The sequence below is a fragment of the Myotis nattereri genome (assembly GCF_964212035.1).
Source record: "Myotis nattereri genome assembly, chromosome: 2".
In the NCBI taxonomy this organism is placed as follows: Eukaryota; Metazoa; Chordata; class Mammalia; order Chiroptera; family Vespertilionidae; genus Myotis; species Myotis nattereri.
Window position 1 is genome coordinate 161,847,351 of NC_138076.1, and position 16,214 is coordinate 161,863,564.

Here is a 16,214-nt window from a genome sequence, read left to right on the forward strand (position 1 = left end):
CTGTGCCGCCCCCTGGTGGTCAGCACACATCATAGTGAGCGATCGAACTCCTGGTTGGTCGAACTCCCAAGGGGACACTTTGCATATTAGGCTTTTATATATACAGATCATTTTATATTCAAAAGAAAATGAGAAAATAAAAATTAGTAGAATGTTATTGACACATTTTCCATGTGAAAAATTACCTCTCTAATAATATACTATGGGTTCTTTTTTATAGGAGTTGTCGCTCTAAGGATGATAATCCTCAAAATATAAACCTGGATATTTAGAAAAGAATAGGCCTTTTATTGGGAAGTGTTCTATGTAATCATTACCATTCTGTTCTGTCATCTACACAATGGGGTGTTATCCTTTCCTAACAAATATCAGCTTAGTTGTTTTGTAGAATGAAAAAATTAAAAAATGATTTGCACAGACCAATATTATTTTAATTATTATAAAATAACAACTCTTAATATTTACTTCTTAATCAAAGTAAAATTTTAATGAAAATATTAGTACATCATAAATTATGAACATGTGATTTTATATATCCTAAGCAAATAGAGTAATGATATATAGACCTATATTGTTAGAAACATTATTTTGTAAAATAGTAAAAAATTTGTTGCCATATAAAAATATCTTTGATATACTAGTAATAATTTTACAAGAACAAATGTAACTTGAACCCTTAGAGACAAAATTTGCCTGCTATATAAGTGATTTTACAAATGTCAGTGAGAGAATCATCTCCTGCAGAATATACTTTTCACAGCCTCTTTCACATCTCTGTTTCTCAAACTATATATTAGAGGGTTTAGCATTGGTATTATAAGTGTGTAGAACACAGCTACAATCTTGTTTTGCTCTGGTGCGGAGATGGCTGTAGGTTGGGCATACATAAAGAACACCGTCCCATAGAATAAACTCACCACTGCTATGTGGGAGCCACATGTAGAGACGGTCTTCCTCCTGCCATGGGTCGAGGGGATCTTCAGGACAGTGGAGAGGATATAAGCATAGGAAACCAGAATGACTGCTGTGGTGGTGACGATGATGAGAGCAGAGAGAATAAACAGTACAACCTCATTTACAAAGGTGTCAACACATGAGATCTTAATCAGGGCTGGGACATCACAGAAAAAGTGGTCCAATCTGTTTTCTCCACAGAAATGCAAACTGAAGGTGAAACCTGTTTGGACTATGGAGTTGATGCTTCCACAGATAAAGGATCCAGTTACCAAGTGAACAAAGACTTTCTGGGACATGTGCGCAGGGTAAAGGAGAGGGTAGCAAATGGCGGAGAATCGATCAAATGCCATGACAGCCAGCAGAAAGCCTTCGGTTGTGACAAATAGGGCAAAGAAGAAAAATTGGGCCGCACAGCCACCGTAAGAAATTTTCTTTTCATTAGATAAGAAGTTGGCTAAAGTTTTGGGAGCGATCACGGTTGAGTAGCAGAGATCTAAATAGGACAAGTTTCTAAGGAAGAAATACATAGGTGTTTGAAGTCTGGAGTCACTCTTAATGACAATTATCATGCTGGTATTTCCCACCACAGTGACCATGTAGATCAGCAAGAATACTAGGAATAAGAGGATCTGTAGCTCTGGAGGGATTCTGAACCCTAGTAGAATAAACTCAGTCACCTCTGAGTAATTCCTATTTAGCTCATTCTTCATAGCTGAGATATTGGTGGAACTGAGGAGATGGTAAAAATGAAAGAAATAAGTGACCAGAATACTGTTTTAGTACAAATAACTAGGAATCAGCATGAAAAAAAGTTTCATATCATATTGTTCCAAATACTTCACAAAACACCAATGAACATAAAGAATGAATTACTACAAAATAGGAACAGACTCATAGATACAGAGAACAAACTATTGGTTGCCAGAGGGGAGAGGAGTTGGGGGGCTGGGTGAAAAAGGTAAAGGGATTAAGAAGTAATAAAATAGTCATGGGGGTGTAAAGCACAGCATAGGGAATATAGTCAATAATATTGCAATAACTATGTACGGTCCAGGTGAGCACTTGAAATGTCAGAGGGAATCACTTTGTAAATACATGATTGTCTAACCACTATACTGTGTACCTAAAACTAATAAAAATAATATTGAATATAAACTATAATTGAAAAATAAATGTTTTAAAGGAATAATTACTATTTTAAAAAAGTCTTCCTAGTGAAAAGTTCAATCTGATTGGTTAGCCTTTTTAGATATACCTATTTGCAAATAATGCAGATTTTCCCTCTACATGTGCTTTGGAGAAATGAAAATTCTAGGAAAACATCTGAAAAGAAGAGTTTCTTTTCTTTTTCTTTCTTGATTGTTATCAGTTTACTGCCATTGAAAGCTGCCTCCTTTAGTGAAAGACATTTCTCATGGATATTGTAATCCACTTAAGATTATATTTAAGTAAAAATTGGTTCAATTGATGGTCTCTCATTTTATTTTTTAACAATTATTTAATCTACTACAGAAAAATAATACATAAACATTGTATCTGTCTTTCTCACATCAGGAAAAAGATTGCAGATCCTGCCAAAAGCATCATCCTTTTACACATTAACCTCATGTTCCTATTTCTTTCATTATCTTTATCTCTGTAGATAAAGATACACACTCTTAGTGACACAGTTCACCTACTAAAAACAGAAGTGATTCTTATATTTCCTAACTCAGTGCAATTAGACTTTCATTGTTCTCCTTCCTAACTTCCTTCTTCCCTCCTTCGTTTCTTCCTTCCTTCCCTCTTTTGTTTTCTTTGGATTTTGCAGATTGAAATGCAAGTGGAGAATTCTAAGGTCTTGGGCAGAGATTTTCCTGTATTTTCAAAAATATAGAGATCTGTGCATATGAAGAACAGAAGGCCACATAATAATGTAAAGATAGTTACAAGTGAAGAAAAGGGAAGAAATATGTATTTAAACAAACTTGCATTATATCTATTTAGACTTATGCTATTATGACTATACAATGTCCTTAAATAATATACATTGCAAAGGTAGAGAAAAATTTTTGTTCTAATTTTATGAGTAGGAAAATTGAGACAAGAAAGGTTTAAGAGGCTTATTTATAGTCATAAGATTGACTATCATAGTGGTTTGTTATTCAATAATCTGTTATACAATGTAAAAAACTGACAAGCAATAAATTTATAAAAATATTTTATAATTGCATAATTATAAAATTGATAATTCAGTATATATGTAAATTTATCCGTAGATTATAGAAATATAATAAAATTATATGTGATATAAACTATAAAATATTTCTTGTAATTTTTGTTGTCATTGCTATAATTTTGCTAATTTTGACTTTCTTTTAAAATAAGATGGAACTATGGAAGTATATTAGAATCAATTTGGTTGTATATTAGAATCAATTCAATATCTTCTTTTTTGAAAAAATTAAAAGTTAATAGCATGTTGACTGATTAATTTTAAAAAGCTGAAGAATGGTCAAAAGTAAACTCTGGTAGGGCCTATTCACTACAAAAATACATGTTTTCCTTAAATTCATATTTTACATAAGCAAGTTTCTAGTTTAAACAAAAATTAGAGGGAAATATGTAATTAATGCTATCTAAAAGAGAAGAGTGTTGAAAATAAACAAATTAAATATAAGAGATATTTTCAAGACTGAATGCTACTTCTTACCTTAGTTAACCCTCTACTATATGTGAAATAGAGTACATTCATGAAGAAACAAAAGTATGAAAAGAAGCAAACCTTTGTTTAACAGAAAGTTGTTCTGCAACATGTATCACATTTCTTCACTCCTCAGGTCATGGCTCAGAATTCCTAAGCTGATGAAGTACTAGCAAAAATTTTAGCTTCTCTTTTTCTGTCTTTCTGAAGTTTACTGTACTTTTTGATTGATTAAACCAACAAATAGACCTGGGATGGGTTCTGAGAGAAATTTTCTCATGGGGAGGGAAACCAGAGCAGTGGGTATTCCCTCTACAAGATACTAACTAGGGACTAAATTTTCTCTTAACAATAATGTATTTTGTATCATAATGCAAAAGAAAGAAAGAAAGAAAGAAAGAAAGAAAGAAAGAAAGAAAGAAAGAAAGAAAGAAAGAAATTATCAATTAGTAAGTTCACCAAACTTTTAGAAAGTTAGTAGGGCTCTCTAACTTTCTAGGAAACATGATAACTAACCTTCTACTTACAAAACAAAATAAATTAAAAAAACACACATTTGAATGAGAATCACCTGATTCTTTATTTTCATGATTTATACAGATGAACATTCATGAGTTTTTTTATTTAAGTGGATTATGACCCTTACTTTTAGAAACTTGTTTCTTATCTGTACTGTAAATACACCAGCAGAGACAAGAAATAAAGGGATTGAGTAAAAAATTTTTAAAGAGAAGGAACTCATGGACATGGACAGCAGAGTGGAGATTGTGGGGGGAGTGAAGGGGGATAGAAGTGGAAGAGGGCATAGAGGGGATAAATGGTGATGGAAAAAATAAAATAGAAATTTTAAGTTAATTAGTTAACTTAAAAAATAAAATTTATTTTCTCCAGAGGGTTTTTTTGTGTTTTGTTTTCCAGTTTTGGTTTGTTTGTTCATTTGTTTGTGTTTTTTGCTTTTGGGGCATGTTAGGCAAATATCACAGTAGTTATTCTTTCACTAGAGGCTCAGTGCACAAAATCCATGCATAGGAGAGGGTGTCCCTCAACCCGGCATACACCTTCTACAATCTGGGACCTTTCGGGATGTCTGACTGCCGATTTAGGCCCAGTACCACCTAAACTGGCAGTCGGACATCCTCTCACAATCTGGGACCACTGGCTCCTAACTGCTCACCTGCCTGCCTGAATGCCCCTAACTACTTCTGCCTGCCAGCCTGATGGCCCCCTAACCACTCCCCTGCAAGCCTGATTGCCCCCAACTGCCCTCCCCCACCAGCCTGATCACCCCCAACTGCTCTCCCCTGCAGACCTGATTGCCCACAACAGCCTTCCCGTGCTGGGACCCACCTCCTCTGCCAGAATGCACCTTCTCCACCTGAGGTGGCGGAGACGCTAGAACCAGCCTCCTCCACACCACACAGAGCCACGTCACTGCACAGAGTGGCCACCAGGCCCTGCCTCAGCTCTGCATGAGGCCATCTTGTGGCGACCATCTTGTGAGCACCTTCATTACTTTTTAAATATTAAATGGCCTTTGTATTTGTAGTATAAACATCACTTCAGGAAGATTTAACTGTTCTTCTTATGTTGAAGTATTTTATTTGTTAATATACCATTTAAATTTTTTATGTTAAATATATAGAAGAGATGTATCTATAATTTTTTATTTTAAGATCTATAAGAGACTTATGATAGATTCATATAGTTAGGAAGTATTTCCTTTATGACAATTTCTGAATGGGTTTATGTAGAAATGGTCACATTTCTTTCTTAAACATTTGAAAGTAAACACTGGTGAAGCCAATGTGAAGATTATTAATAAAATTTCAATTTCTTTAATAGATATTTTAAAATTTATATCTCTCTTTTGAATACCAATTTATTTTATTTAAAAGATTTTAATTTAGCCAAAACCGGTTTGGCTCAGTGGATAGAGCATCGGCTTGCAGACTGAAAGGTCCCAGGTTCGATTCCGGTCAAGGGCATGTACATTGTCCTACTGGGTTGCAGGCACATCCCCAGTAGGGAGTGTGCAGGAGGAAGCTGATCGATGTTTCTCTCTCATCGATGTTTCTAACTCTCTATCTCTCTCCTTTCCTCTCTGTAAAAAATCAATAAAATATATTTTTTAAAAAAAGATTTTAATTTAAGAAAGAAATTTTTGATATGAATAACTATATTCTTTTTTAATATCAGGAGGATCTACAGTGATATTAGTTTTCATTCCTGATACTGTGAATTAATGTTGTTGTTTTTCCTTTGCTAAATTAGCTAGGGTTATGCATATCTTACTAATCTTTCCAAGATTAGTGGATATATTAAAAATATCATACACCATGATCAAGTGGGATTTATTCCAGGGATGCAAGCTGGTACAATATTCATAAATCAATAAACGTGATACATAAACAAATTGAAAGACAAAAATCACATGATCTTATCAATAGATGCAGAGAAAGCATTCGGAAAATTCAATACCCATTTCTGATAAAACTCTCCGTGAAGTGGGAATAGAGGGAACATATCTCAACATGATAAAGGTCATATATGACAAACCTACAGCCAACATCATATTCAGTGGGCAAAAACTAAAACCATTGTCCCTAAGAGCAGGAACAAGACATGGATGCCCACTATCACCACTCCTGTTCAATCAGACAAGAAGAAGAAATAAAAGGTATCCAAATTGGAAAAGAAGATGTAAAATTTTCATTGTTCGCAGATGACATGATATTGTACATAGAAAACCCTAAAGATTCTATCAAAAACCTACTAGACTAATACATGAATTTGTCAATGTAGCGGGACACAAAATTAACACCCAGAAATCTATGGCTTTTTTTTTTACACCAATAATGAACTCACAAGAAGAGAAACTAAAAAAAAAACAACAATCCCATTTATCATTGCACCAAAAAAATTAAGACACCTAGGAATAAATTTAACCAAGGATATAAAGGACCTGTACTCAGAAAATTACAGGACACTGAAAAAAGAGATAGAGGAAGATATAAACAAATGGAAGGATATACCATTTTCATAGATTGGTAGAATCAGCATCATTAAAATGTCCAAACTACCCCAAGCAATCAATAGAGTCAATGCAATCCCCATTAAGATACCAGTGGCATATTTCACAGACCTGGAACAAACTCTTCAAAAATTCATCTGGAATGTAAAAAAACAAACAAACAAAAACCCTGAATAGCTGCAACAATCCTGAGAAAGAAGAACAAAGTTTGAGGTATCACAATACCAGATAGCAAACAATACTACAAAGCCACTGTTCTCAAAACTGGCTGGTACTGACTCAAGAACAGACATATAGACCAATGGAACAGAACAGAGAACCCAGAAATTGACCCAAGCCAGTATACTCAACTAATATTTGATAAGAGCATACAATGGAGTCAAGAAAGTCTTTTCAATAAATGGTTTTGGGGAAAATTGGACAGATACATGCAAAAAAATGAAACTAGACCACCAACTTACATTGTTAGCAAAAATAAACTCAAAATGGATTAAGGACTTAAATGTAAATGTCCTTAATTTTCACTGTGGAAAACAGTATGGAGTTTCCTCAAAAAATAAAAAATAGAACTCCCATTTGAGCCAATAATCCACTTCTAGGAATATATCCCAAGAAACCAGAAAGGATATATGCACCCCTATGTACATAGCAGCACAACTTACAATAGCTAAGATTTGGAAACAAGCTAAGTGCCCATCAGCAGATGAGTGGATTGAAAAACAGTGGTACATTTACACAATGGAATACTACACTGCTGTAAAAAAGAAGGAACTCTTACCATTTGCAACAGCATGGATGGACCAGGAGAGCATTATGCTAAGCGAAATAAGTCAGTCAGAGAAAGATAAAATCACATGATCTCACTCATTTGTGGAATATAATGAACAACATAAACTGATGAACAAAATAGAGCCAGAGAAAAATAAATATTTTAGAAAATAAGAGAAGTGATCCACTTATTTACAGATTTTTCATATTTCCTACAGCTTTTGTAATATTATACTATGTTAGTACAGTTTCAGTAATATTATACTAGAGGCCGGTGCAAGAAAATTCATGCACTGGAGGGGGGGTCCCTCAGCCCGACCTGCCCCCTCTCACAGTCTGGGAGCCCTCAGGAGTGGGAGGCGACCCGGCAATCAAGGGAAGGCAATGCCCCCATCACACCTCTGCTGCTTCCACTGCCGGCAGCACAAGCCTCAGCCGGCCCTGGTTACCTGAGCCTCAGGCAGCCCTCGGCATCTGGGCAGCCGCCATCCGAGGCTTGCCTGCACCTCCAGCAGGCCCTGGGCGGCTAGGGGGCTGAGGGGCCTGGGTACCGCCATCTTGTGGCTGTGGGCACTGCCATCTTTGAGGGCATGGCAGTCAATTAGTGTATTCCCTCCTGATTGGCTGTGGGCGCTGCCATCTTTGAGGGTGTGGCAGTCAATTAGCATATGCTCTCTTTATTAGCTGTGGCACTGCCATCTTTGAGGGTATGGCAGTCAGTTAGCATATTCCCTCCTATTGGCTGTGGGTGCTGCCATCTTGGCAACAGCATGAGGGTCAACTAGCATATTCCCTCTTTATTAGGTAGGATTTAAAATTGTTTTTCTTGAAAAAAATTATGTGCAATGTGTTAACGCTGATACAATATTATTGTTTTCTTATGTGTTTTTCATTTTTGCATAATTTATTCTGAAGCTAGTATTTGACTATAATGTCAATTTTGGATTGTATATTTTATTAATAAAATAATTTTTGCCTTCTATAAAAAAAAGATTGGTGGAGGCAATCTGCTGGGTAAGAAACCTACAGAGGCACATCACTCAAAATGATTAGGGGAAGACAGCAGTATAACTGCATAAGAGAAGTGACATCAGAGGCTTCTCAGAGCTAACAGAATTCAACAAAATAGTCCAGCAAAATCATTAAAAAAAATAAAAAAGGAAACAAGAACAAAAATATAGAAATAGCTGAAAGAATGTCATATAGTTGAAATTATACAGTATGTAGTCTTGTCAGGTTGGTTTCTTTCACTTAATAACATGGGTTTATGGTTCTTCCATGTCTTTTCAAAGCTGATAGCTCATTTCACTTGAGTGCTGAATATTATTCCATTGTCTAGATGTACCACAGTTTACTTACCCATTTACCTACTAAAAAACATATTGGTTACTTCCAAGTGTTGGAAATTATGAATAAAGCTGCTATACACTATGTGCAGCTTTTTGTGAAAACATAAGTTTTCAACTCCTTTGAGTAAATACCAAAAAGGTATTTGATGAATCACATTGTAAGAATATGCCTAAATTTGTAGGAAAATGCAAACTGTCTTCCAAAGTATTTATACCATTTTTAATTCACCTAGGGCTAATGAAGATTTCTGTTTGTTGCTCCACATCCTTGTCAGCATGTGGTATGCTCATATTTAGGTCATTCTAATAGGTATGTAGTAGTATCTCATTTTTTCTTTTTCTTTTTTAAAATTAAGGCTTTAATTTTTTTAGAAAAGCTTAAGGCTCACAGCAAAAGAGAGGCAGGTAGAGAGATTTATTGTATATACCTTGACCCCACACATGCAAAGCTTCCCACATTATAAACATCCTCCACCAGATTATACTTGCTAATATTGATGAGCCTGATTGATACATTATCATCACTCAAAATCCATAGTTTGCTTCACGGTTCACGCTTGGAATTGTATATTCTATAGATTTAAACAATTGCATAATGACATGTATCCATGATTATGGTATTACATGAAGCATTTTCTTTTTTAAAAAAATTATCTTTATAGTTGAAAGTATTACAGATGTCCCCCTTTTTTTCCATTGACCCCCACATCCATCCCTTCCAGGCCTTCACTACACTATTGTCTGTTTCCATGGGCAATGCATTTATGCATGTAAGTTCCCTGGTTAATCTTTCCCCACTCACCCACCCACCCCAGCATTCCCTCTGAGATTCATCAGTCTGTTTTTATGCCTCTATATCTCTGGACCTATTTTGTTCATAGATTTCCCATATGAGTGAGATCATGTAATACTTATCTTTCTCAGACTGGTTTATTTCACCTAGCGTAGTACTCTCCAGGTCCATCCATGCTATCTCAAATGGTAAGAGATCTTTCATTTTTAGAGCTGCATAGTATTCCATGGTGTAAATATACTTACACCATACACAAGAATAAACTCAAAATGGATAAAAGACTTAAATGTAAGTTGTGAAACCATAAAAATCATAGAAGAAACCATAGGCAGCAAAATCTCAGACATCCTTTATAGTAATGTGTTTACTGCTACATTTCCTAGGGCAAGAGAAACTAAGGAGAAAATAAACAAACGGGACTACATCAAAATAAAAATCTTCTGCACAGCAAAAGAAATCATCAACAAAATGAAAATGGCGCCCACTGCATGGAAGAACATATTTGCCAATGATACATCTGATAAGGGGTTAATTTCTAAAATATATAAGGAACTCATACAACTTAACAAAAGGAAGACAAGAAATCCAATTTAAAAAATGGGCTAAATAGACACTTCTCCAAAGTGGACATACAGAAGGCCAAGGGACATATGAAAAAAATGCTCAAAATCACTAATCATCAGAGACATGCAAATTAAAACAATAAGATATCACCTCATAACTGTTAGAATAGCTATCATCAACAAATCAACAAATGACAAGTGCTGGTGAGGATATAGGGAAAAGGGAACCCTAGTATACTCTGATGGGAATTCAGACTGGTGCAGCCACTGTGGAAAACAGTATGGAGATTTCTCAAAAAATTTAATATGGAACTGCCATTTGACCCAGTTATCCCACTTCTAGAAATATATCCAAAGAAACCTGAAACATAGATCAAAAAGAATATATGCACCCCTGTGTTCATAGCAGTGCAATTTACAATAGCTAAGGTCTGGAACAGCCCAAGTGTCCATCTGTAGATGAGTGGATTAAAAACAATACAGTCTTTTCACTGCACTAAAAATCTTCTGTGTTTTTCCTATTTAACTCTTCCTACACCCTACAATCCCTAGTGACTATTCCGGAATGGTCATATAGTTGGACTCATACAATAGGTAGTTTTTCCAGTTGTACACTTTCACTTAGTAATATGCATTTAAGTTTCCACCACATCTTTTTACAGCTTGATAGCTCTTTTTTAGTGCTGAATAATATTCCATTGTCTAGATATACTAGGTTTATTTATTCACTTACTGAAGAAAATCTTGGTTATTCCAAATTTTGATAATTGTGAATAAGGCTGCTTTAAACACCTCTGTGAAGGTTTTTGTGTGGACATAAACCTTGGGTAAATGTAAAGCAGCATATTTGCTGAATCATATAGTTACATTATGTTTAGTTTTTGCAAGACACTGCCAAATTGTCTTCCAAAGTGGCTGTACTATTTTGAATTCCCACCAGCTACATATGAGAGTTCCTGTTGCTCCACATGCTTGTCAGCATTTAATGATGTCAGTGTCCTGGATTTTGGCCAATCTGATAGATGCATAGTGGTATCTCATTGTTGTTTTATTTGCATGCCCTGATGACATATAACATAGGACACTTTTTCATGTGTTTATTTGCCTTCTGCATATCTTCTTTGGTGAGGTGTTTATTGAGGTCTTGGTCTATTTTTTAATCAGGTAGTTTGTTTTCTTATAGTTGAGCATTAAGAGTTCCCTTGCATATTTTTATATTCTTTTTCAGATATGTCTTTAAAAATGTTTGTCTATTCTTCTCATTCTTCGACAATGTCTTTCACAGATCAGAAGTTTTTAGTGTTAGTGAAGTCCAACTTACTCATTATGTCTTTCCTGGATTATACCTTTGGTATTGCATCAAAAAGGCATTATCATACCCAACATCATCTAGATTTCTTCTATGTTATCTTCTAGATGTTTTATAGTTTTGTTTTACACTTAAGTCTATGATCCTTTTGAGTCAATTTTCTTGAATGGTATGAAGTTTATATCTACTTCACATTTTGCATATGGATGCCCAGTTGTTCCAGTACTCTTTGTTGAAAAGACTATCTTTTCTCCATTGTATTATCTTTGCTTTATTAAAGATCAGTTGACTATATTCATGTGGCTCTATTTCTATCCCCTTTGTTCTGCCTCATTGATCTATTTTTCTATTCTTTCACCAATACCACACGGTCTTACTGTGGCTATATGGTCAGTCATGAAGTTGTGTTATGTCAGTTATCTGATTCCGTTCTTCTCCTTCAGCATTGTATTGATTATTTTAGTTCTTCTGCATATAACATTTAGATTCAATATCTAAAGTTTCTCAACATCCAAAAGAACTTGCTGGGATTTGGATTGGGATTGCATTGAATGTATAGATCAAGTTAGGAAAAACTGACAGCTTGGTATTGAATCTTTCTCTTCATAAACATAAAATATTTCTCTATTTATATTTAGATCTTCTTAGATAGCTTCCATTGAAGTTTTATAGTTTTCCTCCTGTAGATCTTGTACATACTGGTGAGATTTATACCTGAGCATTTTATTTTTGAGGAGTTCTAACACAAATGTAACTGTGTCTTCATTTTAAATTCTATTCGCTCATTGCTGGCACAGAGAAAGCTATTGACTTTTGTATATTAACCATATATCCTGAAACCTTTCTATAATCCCTTATTAGTTTCTGGAGTTTTATTTTCAGTTCATTCAGATTTTCTGCAAAAACAATTATGTCATTTCTGAACAAAGTCAGTATTATTTCTTCCTTCCCATTCTGTATACTTTTTTATATTAGTTTGCTAGAACTGCCATAACAAAATATCACAGATTGGATGGCTTAAAAAACAAATTTATTCTGTCACAGTTCTAGAAACTGGAAGTCCAAGATGAAGGTGCCTCCAGATTTGTTTTCTTCTGAGGCCTCTCTCCTTGTTTGCTCCCTCTTCACATTGGCATACCTCAGTGCACAGCCACCCCTGTGTCTCCCTGTGTGTCACAATCTCCTCCCTCATAAAGATACCAGTCAGATTGTGCTAGGGCCCACCAAGAGCCTTATTTTCATGATCTCTTTGAAGGCTTTTTCTCCAAATATAATCACAAGCTGCAGTACTGGAGGGCTAGGGTTGCAACATACAAGTTTTAAAAGATATAATTCAACTCACAACACTTAGTTTTTTTCTTGTCTATATTAGTTAAGACTTCCAATAGGATGCTGAAAGTTGTGGTGAATGAGGACATTCTTGCTTGTTCTTAATCTTAGTGAGAAAGCTTCCAGTTTCTCACAATTAAAGATTATATTGCCCTAACCTGTTTGGCTCAGTGGATAGAGCCTTGGCCTGTTGACTGAAAGGTCCCAGGTTTGATTCCAGTCAAGGGCATGAACCTTGGTGGCGGGTACATCCCCAGTAGTGGGGGGTGCAGGAGACAGCTGATCAATGTTTCTCTCTCATCAATGTTTCTAATTCTCTATCCCTCTCCCTTCCTCTCTGTAAAAAAACAAACAAACAATAAAATATATATATTTTAAAAAAGATTATCTTAGCTTTTAAAAATATGGTTTTGGGGTTTTTTGTAGATGTTTAATCAAGTTGAGGAAATTCCTCCCTATTCCTAGTTCGGTGAGAATTCCATTACTGTTTATCTGTTTGTACCATCACCAACACACCATTCAAGTTAAAAAAGGGTGAGAGACAATCTTTTCAGTATACTCTCCTCCTATTAATCAGTTAATATGTTCTGTGTATTTTACCTGAATTTTTCAATTCAGTCTTTTTTAATTTACACTGACATACTCTAAGCACACATCAATAATAAAACTGACATGGCAGTTTCCCTGACTCAATTTCTATCCCCTTTTACATACATTTTTCACAGAGTCCTAAATATTTTCCTTGATTACCAACCACCTTCTCTCAGGCACCCCACCTTGCAGTCTCTATTATCTTTAGCATACACATTTCTGGGTTTTAATTGTCTGTCCAAGGATGTAACTTTCACAGTAAATTGTAAGCTCCCTAAAGAATGAGATCATTTATATCTGAGACTATTATAAGACCAGAACATAAAATTAATCAAATAAATAAACCTTCAAAGGCATAGATGAGTAAATTTGGATCACAGTCTATTTTGATTACTAGCTTGCTTCTATAGCAATATTAAATATTTCTTACAATAATTAACACAAAAAATTATGAAGATATAAATCCAAAGAATTATTGCTCAAAAATATTTGCCAATATTTATCTCCCACTGTAGTTCTTTATATTAGAATTCAGCAACTAGCAGTGCCTCAGAGCACTCCACAATACCTGCCACACTCCATATACAGTTTTATAAGTTATTGTATATAGTGAAGATTACTTATTATCCAATTCTTCTTATTACTCTTTTCTCTCAATATAACACATATAAATACTAGATTCAAAGTGAAATTTCAATCGCTGCTTAACACAGTAAAGAAACTAGTTATAAAATTGAGAAATATTTTATTTAAAAAAATAAATTGGGCATTATTGTCAGTTATCAATATACGTGGAGAAGCAATTCCAAAGACAAACATCAGACAAAATATTGTTTAAACATTATAATAAAATATAAAGAGTGTAAAGCAGGATGCCATAAAAATAAATAGAAATCAATTCTGTGAAATAAAACATTATTTGAAATCAGTGGGAGGGTTCATCCTGAAGAATGCTTCTCTAACATCCTGAACATATCCTGTAATGAGGGTGTTCAAAATTAACAATGTCTCAGAGGAAAAGGAAAAAGTAATAATGGGGAGCATAATCTCTGTTGAAAATGCTACTGATAACACTTTTAGGATGTTCAGAAGAATAACTTTTCTTAATGGCCATAAGGAGCATGCAAGAAATAGCCACAGCACCTTTGGTGGAAGAGAAATAATAATCAAAGAACAGTATTTTTCTTCTCTAGAATTTTTTTTAGAGCTTCTTTGACATCTTTGTTTCTCAGAGAGTAAATCAAAGGATTCAACATAGGAGTGACTAGGGTGTAACATAAGGAAGCCACTTTACTCAACTCAGGAAATCTGTCAGGAGTGAGATACATAAAAAACACAGCACCATACAGTACACTCACAACTCCTAAGTGAGAGCTGCAAGTAGAAAAGGCTTTCTTACGTCCCTCAGTGGAGTGTATCTTTAGAACTGTGGACACAATATACATATAAGAAACGATAATAACTATGACAGTAGGCAAGATAATGATGCTGGATAAGAAAAAAGAAATCATTTTATAGATAAAGAGGTCAGAACAAGATATTCTCTGAAGTGGACGAGCATCACAGTAAAAGTGGTCAATGACCCGAGAAGAACAAAAGGATAAAGTAAGTGTCATGCTGGTCTGAAGAACTGAGGTGAAGCAGCCACAAAAATAGGAACCAGCCACCAACTGAGTGCAGAAACGTGTTGACATCTGGACAGAGTACAGGAGTGGGTTGCAGATGGCAATGAAGCGGTCATAAGCCATGGCTGCCAGGAGAAATCCTTCAGTCACAATGAAGAGGGCAAAGAGAAAGAGCTGGGTCATGCAACCTGCAAAGGAAATGGACTTGCTCTCAGACCAGAAGTTGATCATGGCCTTGGGTGCAATAACAGATGAGTAAAAGAGATCAATGAAGGAGAGGTTGCCTAGGAAGAAATACATTGGTGTGTTCAACCGGGGATCAGTCATAATAATGGCCATCATCCCAACATTTCCTATAAGGACCATGGCATATACAAACAGAAATAGCAGGAAGAGGAGAATGTGGAGTTCTGGGCGGACCTTGAAGCCTATGAGAATGAAGTCAGTCACTTCTGTGTGGTTGCTTGTTCCCTTGTCACCCATGGCAGAAACCTGCTGAGAGGCACAAGGCAAAATAAATAAATGAACCCTTGGCTTTGATCCTAGATACAAATAATCTGTTTAAGTATTAGGATTCACAAAGCTAAAGTCATTATTCATTTTAACCTTTTAAAGTTATGATGACTTACCTTTAAGACAATTCCAACTGATAATTAATCAAATGGTTAATTTTATGTTTTAATTCCTATAAGAAGTGGGATTAGATCTTTTCCTGTGAGGCTAATGTAATGTCATTCCACCCAAATGTCTTTCACATTTGCAACTATCACTTCTCTGTATATTTATGACTCATGATTTATGTATAAATTCTATGTCATGAAGCACTGATTGGAAGAGAGAACAAATCCTATATAATAAAAGCCTACTATGCTAAGTGTCCGGTAGTCAGGTCATCTCTTCAACCAATTAAAGCATAATAAGCTTATGATATGCTAAAGTTGCTCAACCACTCACTATGATGTGCACTGACCACCAGGGGGCAGATGCTCTGACTGGTAGGTTAGCTTGCTGCTGGGGTCTGGCCAATTGGGACTGAGTGAGATGGGCCAGACACACCCTGGAGCCCTCACACGGTCCCTCCCTGGCTGGCCTGCCTCCCATGTCCCTCCCTCACCCTGATCATACACCAGTGAGGTACCCTGGCCTGGCCTGGGACCCTTAGGGGGATGTCAGAGAGCCTGTTTTAGCCTGATTCTGCAGGCCAGACTGAGGGACC

At 35.6% G+C, this 16,214-nt stretch overlaps 1 protein-coding gene across 1 annotated transcript; it reads right to left on the bottom strand.

The window, feature by feature from the left end:
• Positions 1–731: 731 nt before the first annotated feature.
• LOC308513919 (uncharacterized protein) lies at positions 732–15,481 on the bottom strand (the record flags this gene model as incomplete). Its single annotated transcript, XM_081083985.1, has 3 exons — positions 732–1,728; positions 10,878–10,966; positions 14,549–15,481. 3 exons carry the CDS (start codon positions 15,479–15,481, stop codon positions 732–734), a joined length of 2,019 nt encoding a protein of 672 aa, XP_080940111.1.
• Positions 15,482–16,214: the final 733 nt, after the last annotated feature.